Raw genomic sequence first — 8,211 nt, forward strand, 5'->3', positions numbered from 1 at the left:
TGATGGCATAGGTGCCCCACCTGGAGAAATAAATTGTATTGAGGGATATCTTAGAGTAGCGGCATAGCCGCCCCATCTGGAGGAGTAAATTGTACCAAGGCATAGCTCGGGAGCTGTGGCATAGGTGCTCCGCCTGCAGAAATCAATTGTACCGGCATATCTCGAGGTGGTGGCATAGGTGCCCCGGGCGATGACATTGGTCTTGCTGAAAGCGAAATATGGCCGTTTAAAAATTGTGTCGAGGAGAATATCAGAATGCCATCTTCACCACCACCGTGGCGGGGGAAGGACCACCCTGCCCTATGGACTAGGAAGGTGACCCTTGACAACCATCATCAGCACAGTCTGTTGAGGCATCACTGGGTTGCCTCTGTTACGTGTCCCTTTATCGAGGGGAATCTTGCGGTATGCTAGTATAACCTTGCGACGATTCGTTCAAGTTGGTACCAGCTTTGTATCCACCACTCCATGAGAAACATTAGGCGCTTTGTTCGTTTGTGTCGCGTCTGTCCCTTTCTGGTGGTATAGGAGAAAGGTATCTTTCCGCTTAAGCGTAAAGGTCGTAGATACGCTAGAACCGTCCATGAGTTTGTTGTGCGTGCGATTACTGGTGTCGTTGTGGTTCAATTAGGTGGAACTCTTCTTAGTCTTCTTTGACGTTTTCTCTATGGTAGCTGCATCTACAGCCAGTTCGACTTCTGGGGAGAGTGATCCTACTTTGACCCATCGCGTTCTCTGCATTCACGGTCATGCCCAGAGCCCTGAGGGCTTCCATCAAAAGACTGGCGGTATGAGAAGGCCATGCAAGAAGCTGGTTCACTTTGAGTAGGGCATTCATGTCGCGGTGAGGAGCTGTTATCGTCACTGTCTCTCTAGTTTCTTGCAAGGGCCCTATGAGGTCCCTCCGGATGACGTCTTCGCCAGCCATGATCCGGATAGCGAGAAGACCTACACTTGGGTCGATCCCAAGAAGGAGAGCCCGGTAGGCCCATTAGGGAATGCATGGTTTTGAAATGTTCTGACTTCAGGAGAACCTGGGAGAATTTTATGTAGAAGGTATCGCTAAGGCCATGACCCCGGAGACACAGGGTCTGTTCGGCTTTTCCATGGGCTGCCCTGCCATCCTTCTCGCAATGGCTCGGTACCCTGAGGCGTTCGAAAATGTGAGTTATCGTCGCCTTCCAAGTTGCTTGACAACTCTTCCTACTGGTTTTAGGTCAAATTCATCATATTATGTGGTGCATTCTTCCCACAGAACAATTCTGAGCAGGAGGCAGAGATTCGTGCCTGCCCCCTCTGGCCCAAGGTAATGCGACTTCTCTGTTTCTCCGTCTTTTGTTCACTCGCACACTGCCAGGTTCGGGCGATGTTCATCTGTGGCAAGTCAGACCAGGTAGTCGCCGAAGAACGCAGCCTTAGAGTTGCTGAGATGTTCACTGATCCTGTTGTATTTGAACACGCTAAGGGCCACATGGTCCCGTCAGAGGCTCGGAAGGACGTGAAAGCGTTCATTCAGAGTGCTTTGTCTGAGTAGCTTATAGGCGATTTGGACTAAATTTCTGTTTCTAAGTGTACAGTGCTGATGTTGGTGGTGCTGCGTTCCGAAGTGGGCTCATGGGATACCGTCCGTTGTAGTTGCTGCTAAGTTAGATCAATCAGACCATGCCGTCCAAGTCCACAGTGTCATCAACCAGTTCTTCAGAAGGTGGCGAGCATTCGAATAGGCTCTTGTGTGTCCATGGCCATGCCCAGACTCCGGAGCGGTTTAGTAATAAGATCGGGCCCATAAGGCGAAAATGCAAGTCCTTGGTCCAATTCGAGTAATACAGGGTTGAATTCGGGGGGATTGACCTGACTTAGCTCTATGGGTTTAGCGCTGAGTCTGGTAAAGGGCTACCGTAGAGTTTCAGTTTCGTCAAGGGTCCTTATGTGGTTCCCTTGGAAGATCGATTTTCCCACGATTCGGATGATGAGGATCTGCTCACCTGGCGGCAACCCGGGATACCTCGGGGACAAGATAAAGTCAGTGCCATGGAAGCCACGGCGTTGGCCACTCGCCTTGCCGTTTCAGATGGATGTCACTTCGATTGTCGAGGGAATCACTCCCGATACTAAGGGTATATTCGCGTTCTCTCTGGGTTGCGCAGCTGTCCTTGTAGCGATGGCTCAGCATCCTGAGGCCTTTGCTAATGTAGTCACTAGTCTGCTGTGCCGTCTTCTGGGCATGTTTCCCTTGCAGGTCAAGTTTCTTATTTGTGCCAGTGGTAATTTACCGCAGAATCCCACGCTTGTCGAGGAGATAGAAAAGTCCTCGTTAGTGAAGACGGTAGTTGTCTTTCCCCCTTTTTCTTACCATTTGCCTCTCAGATGCCTGTGATGCTGCTGTATGGCAAGAAGGACCAGGTGGTCCCAGAAGACCGGTTCAACACCTTCAAGGCGGTATTCTCCGAACCAGTAGTGATTTATCATGACGGCGGCCATGTAGTGCCTGGCTCCGCTCGTCAAGAGGTTCGTGAATTTATGGAGAAGCACATTTGAACTCCCTCCAACAATTCGCTTTATTGGTGCTGCTTCAGTGGGAGTCTCTGTTCCTCGCATATTGCTGGTTTTGCGTTGTCTCTATTATGGGTGGTTTATTGACTACTGTACTTGATGGTGAAATTTAGGCGTTTCCCATGTCCCGTCGGAATCGTCTTCACCCTAGGCTCCTGCTAGTGGCCCTGGCCTTGGCCGTGGGAGGACCAAGGCTGATGTGGAGCCTGGGCAACACCGTGAAACGAGTGCCCAGTCTTCTTATCCTCCCGATAGTGTGGCCGATGGCCTCCGTCAGCGCCACTGTCGAAGCCTGTCCTGTGATGGCTAGCCTTCTTATTGCCGCGTTGGGATTTTATTTCCTTCAGTGGGTGGTAGGTCTTGTCAGACCACAAACAGTAGCAGCTGTTAAGGGTGGGTCTTGACACGGTTCAGAGATGATTCGGAAGTCTCTCCTTATTGATCAGATGAATTAACCTTTCAACCGGCGCCGCTTTTCCGTCACTTCCAGGTGTGGCGGGTGTTCACATTCCCTCTGGTCCACCCTGATTTCGCCAGTCTCATGGTATCTACTATTCACCTGCTCTTCAGCTTGGACTTAGAATCCACTCCTGACATCGAGCTCCCTGGTGGGGCCAACCTACGGTGTGGCGCGGCGCCCATCTCCGCTGGTTTCTGTTATCCCTTCTGTGGGATCGGCTCCAAACACTTGGCTACGCTTATTGTCCTCGCCACGGCAACATCAGTGCTTGTTGGGTCGTGTGGTCGACTGAGAGACAATTGGAATATCGTCTTCGGTGGCCTCTCCACGGTCTGCTATGCTGTTGACGGTGCCATCATTACTCTCTATGTCCTGCTTGCCGGCGCGGGTGTGACACTACCGCCCGACTCATCCTTTGTTTCCGTCAGGCTGTTCATAGCAGCCCTACAATTATGCATGGACCTAGTCACTTCCGAGCCTCGAAAGTCCTTCCTCGACTTCGGCTCGCTGGCCCATTCTACCGCATTCCTCTGTGGTGTTGCCTATGTCACAGCAGTGACCCCTATGTTAGGCTCCATTAACCACTCATGGTCGGAACGACTCTTCCGGCCGGCACTGACCATCTATCCGCGCTATGTCGTACCCTGTCAAGGGAGCTCAACGAGATGTCTTAATATCCTGCATCCGAGCTTCCAAGTCTCATTGTACAGCGTGCGCGTCTTTTGGTTGATGCTGAGCGTGGGTGTGGTGATGGTCATGGCCTTTGCAATTTCTCGGAGTGTCCCAGGGAAGCCCCAACGTCTACCAGTGATGTCAGAATTAGACCGGCTGATGAGCAGCTACGCGACTGAATCCGGAAGAGTCCCCGCACGATCGAAACGACCTATTATGAAAGAGGAGCCCACGGGGGGTTTGGGAGACATTCTGTGAACGTGTAATCAATTTGTATCATTTCTCTTGGCGATTATTGTTTCGTGTTCGTTAAGTTGAGGAGTTTCCCGCTAGCACGACTTCATCATTGCCCGCTTTTGAACGCAATACACTGCGTACTAGAAATTGAAGGTATAGTATCAGAGAAATATTTCAACGAGGCTGCCAAACATGGTACCGGCAAATACTCTACGTTTCGATAATTCCCACAATAGTCGATGTTATACTACGTTAACGAGGAGTTGCCACATTCACTATCTCTGGAAACTTTCGAAGTGCGTCTGGGAACCTAGACCCCACGCGCGAAAGAGCTTAGTGTGTCCACCGAGGCTGCTGCTGTCCGGTCGACAAGTTATGATTGGTTCGACTCTACTCGAGCGTTATACTGGTGCTAGTAAAATAAATGGGAATTGGCCACAAGTAGTTACGCCGTAGACTCACCATTCACTCCCAGTTAGCTCTAGAGTGGATAACTGGCACCTATCGGGAGTGAATGCGCTCATATTGAAGTACTCAGCGCAACAATAATTCTCCTTGAAAACATCATAGCTCAGCGAAAAAGGGCATCGCGACGACAATTAAATTAATCGCCCTCCAGATCCAGCTCAATGCTTGAGCAAGAGGCCGCCGATCTTCAACGGAGCTAGCAACAGCATCAGTAGAGTCACGGTGAGGACGTAAGAGAAGACCAGGCTGGAGACGATGAGAAGTGTTCGGGGAAGCAACCCAGATGGAAGGACCTAGTGGCGAGTACATCAATGATAATGGCAATGGGAAAATCCTACGAGTCTCCTCCCATTGATGTGCTCATCGAGGTAGTCTTGTACAGCGTTGAAGAGGGAATCACCATAGGATGAGGCCGAGAAGTTGGTGGGCTCGGTGAGAGGCCAAGCGCCCTGAAGGGAAAATATCAACTCGCATCACAGGAAGGAAGACGAGTATTCGACTCACCGAGGCAGCAGAGAGGATAGGCGACGACACGTTGCAGACAGCTGCTCCCAACCTAGTAGAAGCAACGCTACCGATTATTCTGTCGAAGGCGCTGCCCAGGTCGATTTCAGTGAGCCTTCTCTCGCCGTCCCCAGTTGCTTCACATGCTGAAATGCAGAGCAGTAGTTCTAAAGCCTTGGGGCGTGACCCACCTACCTTCAAGACGCGCCTCAAAGTCTTCCATAGTCCGCTCAAGTTCATCCAAAGCGACAATCTTCTGATTTAGTTCACTGTGCACACCCCCGAGATTGTCCGCATGGCTTTGAGACATCGCCTAAGCCAACGCCACCGCATATTATGCGACCTTGAAGAAAACGTCTCCCGTACCTCGACGTGTCTCCCGAGATGAGCTACTTGGGCCTCGAGTGCCTCATTCTGATGATGGCAGGGAAAGACTTCACGACGGCCTATTGTACGCAGTTACCTTCTCCAAGCATTGTGCAAGTTCGGTCTTCCTCGCAACAGCTGACCCTTCCGAGATCTGCCGTGCCGAAGCTACACATGAGCTCTCGACAAGGAGAAAGACCATGAGCCTGCGTAACGAGGAGACGAGCATTAAGACTAGAAGCAACTGTGTAGACCCTCAGGGCGGGAGGCTAACGATGACAGCTTCCGAGTCAATGTGATGACAGCGTAACGAAGCACTCTGGACAAGGCCGGAAACGTCACGGTCGGGCAGCGGCGAATTCTGTGATTGAGTGCCCACCAATGCCTCTCCAACTGAGATAGGCGTTCCACCCCACATCGACAACACAGTCCCATGTAGGTCGGGCCGCGGGGAGGATCTTCTGAACTACAGTGAAGTTGAAGGTGTCGGAGACAGGCCACACAAACCACGAGGCTAGGTAGGCCTCTGCCCATTTACTCGTTGCTGCCTCCTTTGCTCGATAGACGCTTCGACTGACCTCTTCTCCCAGGAGGAGTCGGTGGAACAAAGTAGATAGAAACAGAAAAGATGGTACGGAAATTGGCATGTAGATGAATTGCATAGCGAGAAGTTTACGACCAACCACCCGAAAGGTCGCCTTGGTACCAATGTGCTTGTCCATAGCCTCATAGAACAGCGTCAGAGGAAGGCCGTTGAATATCGGGCCGCACATCGCAACGGCTGCGACCCTTTTCTTGTCTATGTGATCGGAGGCCTTCTCGGCTTTCTGTGCGAACCAGTCACTCAGAGCGAAGAAAAATACGGAGGAGATGGAGTTAGCCAGAATAGGCGATCGCCGATACACTCGTGCTACGGCGGAAGCGACCATTGGGTAGTAAAACTGAACAACACATAGGGTGAGAGATAGCTGACCATACTCGGCAGTGTTAGGAGGCCATGGTGGCATTTGAAGATTCTTTTGCAAGGAAGTCGAAAAACGTTTATGAATAAAGCGAATGGCCACCGATCACAAATCGTTAGAGCCTTCGCTGAGCAACGTGTCTGCAGTGGACCCCCGTCACTAAAGTGTAGGAAAATATGCACATGGTCAACTACATGTGTCGATGAAAAGTTCGAGGAAAACTCTTGTTGGTTCCTGGATACTTCTACCCTTAGCTCGGATATAAATTCTTTTACTTAGTGAGAAACTCCCGGGCCCAGCTGAGAGGACCGAACATATATTTCTCCAACACTGCCTCACTACTACAACGAAACATTCAGTTGCATTATTATACATTCGCCATGCGAACAGGAAATAAAACTTCAGTGATAGAGTGACCACCGATTGCACGCCAGCTCAAATAGGCATTCCAAGCAACCATGACAACCGCGTCCCATGTGGGCCGAGCAGCTGGCATATGCCTTTGCACGAGTGTGAAGTTGAAGGCATCAGAGACGGGCCATATGAACCACGACGTCCAGTACGCCTCCCTCCACCGCAACTTGGTGACGGCCGAAGCCTCGCCACAAGCAACAGTGAGCCTCTCGCCCTTGAGGAAGGCGTTTAGCGACGATGACAGGAAAATGAAGGTGGAGACAGAAAAGGGCATGTAGACGATTTGCATGAAGAATATCTTTCGCGCTGCCACCTTGAGACTGTGACCAGAACCGATAAATCGATCAAGATTCTTGTAGAGCTTGGTGAGGCAAACACCACCGAGGATCGGCCCACAGAGACTGACCGAAAGCAGTCTCACACCGTCAATTTTCTTGTCATTATTCGCATCAGCACGTTGAGCTATAATATCACTGAGAGCATAGCAGACAAAAGACATCGCAGAGTTAGCAAGAACAGGAGATCGAGCGTAGGCCTCCCTTACCCTAGGCATAGAGAACGCTCGAATGCGGGAAGATACTATCATGGTAGAGTGAGAAGGCAATCAAAGAGAACGCAGACGATGACAACAAGCCTTTAAGCTCTTCTAACTACACTGAATTTTCTCGGAGAAACTGCTCCCGAATTAAGTCACAGGTTCATGAGTCGCCGCGGTTGTAGTCCTCAAGAGGCGCTTCAGTCGTGCTCGTGCTACGGCGAGCTGCTTCTTCAGACTGTACTCCACAGCTTGAGAATGCCCACCTACGGCTAGTCTGCTTTCCAGCGATTCAACCTACGAAGGGTCGACAACACCAGAAGGGAGATACTGTACGCACCTCCTTCTCAAGGTTGTCCCTATTGCCGTCAGATTGCTCAGTGCCCTCCTGGGGACCACCTTCGACCATAGGCAGATAACGCTTACGTAAGCAGTTCAGTATAGCAGACGCGCCTTGGCGAATAGTAGCCTGATGTAACAACTACATCAGAGTAGACTCCCTTCTTCCGCTCACTTGTGGAACAGACCTTATAGGGTTGCCCTCCAAAGTAAGGCTCCTCAAGGCTGTAGCCCGACCAAGAGAAGGAGGTAATGTCGCTATGGCGTTGTTGGCGAGCAGGAGAGTTTGCAGACCTACTATTGCGAGGTGGTTGCCCAACGGCTGAGACCGAACCCTGCTCACCAGGTAAGCGGGTCGGGACCAAGTCCGTTGGGATATCTGTGAATCGGTTATTTGACAAGTCTAAGACCTCAAGATGCGGGTGCTCAGGGTCCGGCAGGAAGTCCCAACTGTGCAGACAGCAGTTGCCAGCTCTCAGCTCCCGCAGTTTTGCGCAGCCCGTCAGCAGACTCTTCGGCAGGCTGATGAGCTCCCGGTTACAACTTGCATCAAATTGGACAAGTTGTGGTAGGGAGATTTCCACAGGTAGCTTAGTCAGCTTATTATTGCTGATATCCAGCTCTTGCAGGACCGGGTAATTCAGCGCATCAATAGTCTTCAGGACGTTGTGGCTCATAACAAGACGCAGAAGAGTGTCTAA

The 8,211-nt window shown here is 51.1% G+C and overlaps 7 protein-coding genes across 7 annotated transcripts in view; 3 read left to right on the plus strand and 4 right to left on the minus strand.

The window, feature by feature from the left end:
- The window catches only part of Pmar_PMAR007646 (hypothetical protein), a gene marked incomplete at both ends in the record, with an annotated part of 435 nt that extends 368 nt beyond the window's left edge, over positions 1-67 (plus strand). Inside the window, one exon of the mRNA XM_002769189.1 lies at positions 1-67. Within this exon, the coding sequence (XP_002769235.1) occupies positions 1-67 (67 nt within the window).
- Positions 68-667: 600 nt separating this feature from the next.
- Positions 668-1,534, plus strand: Pmar_PMAR007647 (conserved hypothetical protein; the record flags this gene model as incomplete). Its single annotated transcript, XM_002769190.1, has 5 exons — positions 668-825; positions 877-982; positions 1,029-1,163; positions 1,217-1,306; positions 1,358-1,534. The coding sequence occupies 5 exons, from the start codon at positions 668-670 to the stop codon at positions 1,532-1,534; spliced, it is 666 nt and encodes a 221-aa protein (XP_002769236.1).
- A 128-nt stretch (positions 1,535-1,662) lies between these two features.
- Pmar_PMAR007648 (conserved hypothetical protein) lies at positions 1,663-2,538 on the plus strand (the record flags this gene model as incomplete). Its single annotated transcript, XM_002769191.1, has 5 exons — positions 1,663-1,820; positions 1,911-2,022; positions 2,072-2,191; positions 2,240-2,326; positions 2,368-2,538. 5 exons carry the CDS (start codon positions 1,663-1,665, stop codon positions 2,536-2,538), a joined length of 648 nt encoding a protein of 215 aa, XP_002769237.1.
- Positions 2,539-4,548: 2,010 nt separating this feature from the next.
- On the minus strand, positions 4,549-5,489 carry Pmar_PMAR007649 (hypothetical protein; the record flags this gene model as incomplete). Its single annotated transcript, XM_002769192.1, has 6 exons — positions 4,549-4,683; positions 4,729-4,839; positions 4,895-5,040; positions 5,090-5,207; positions 5,261-5,308; positions 5,358-5,489. 6 exons carry the CDS (start codon positions 5,487-5,489, stop codon positions 4,549-4,551), a joined length of 690 nt encoding a protein of 229 aa, XP_002769238.1.
- A 109-nt stretch (positions 5,490-5,598) lies between these two features.
- Pmar_PMAR007650 (Protein SYM1, putative) lies at positions 5,599-6,203 on the minus strand (the record flags this gene model as incomplete). The annotated part of the gene is made up of 1 exon (XM_002769193.1): positions 5,599-6,203. The coding sequence occupies exon 1, from the start codon at positions 6,187-6,189 to the stop codon at positions 5,599-5,601; it is 591 nt and encodes a 196-aa protein (XP_002769239.1). The 5' UTR covers positions 6,190-6,203.
- Positions 6,204-6,589: 386 nt separating this feature from the next.
- On the minus strand, positions 6,590-7,222 carry Pmar_PMAR007651 (Protein Mpv17, putative; the record flags this gene model as incomplete). Its single annotated transcript, XM_002769194.1, has 1 exon — positions 6,590-7,222. One exon carries the CDS (start codon positions 7,220-7,222, stop codon positions 6,590-6,592), a length of 633 nt encoding a protein of 210 aa, XP_002769240.1.
- Positions 7,223-7,321: 99 nt separating this feature from the next.
- Positions 7,322-8,211, minus strand: part of Pmar_PMAR007652 (leucine-rich repeat containing protein, putative) — a gene marked incomplete at both ends in the record, with an annotated part of 2,130 nt that continues 1,240 nt past the window's right edge. Inside the window, 4 exons of the mRNA XM_002769195.1 lie at positions 7,322-7,468; positions 7,512-7,640; positions 7,686-7,804; positions 7,854-8,211. The exon at positions 7,854-8,211 is cut by the window's right edge and continues 4 nt beyond it. Coding sequence (XP_002769241.1) covers positions 7,322-7,468; positions 7,512-7,640; positions 7,686-7,804; positions 7,854-8,211 — 753 coding nt within the window. The remainder of the gene's footprint in view (positions 7,469-7,511; positions 7,641-7,685; positions 7,805-7,853) is intronic.

This window comes from Perkinsus marinus (genome assembly GCF_000006405.1).
Source record: "Perkinsus marinus ATCC 50983 genomic scaffold scf_1104296966226, whole genome shotgun sequence".
Taxonomy (NCBI): domain Eukaryota; phylum Perkinsozoa; order Perkinsida; family Perkinsidae; genus Perkinsus; species Perkinsus marinus.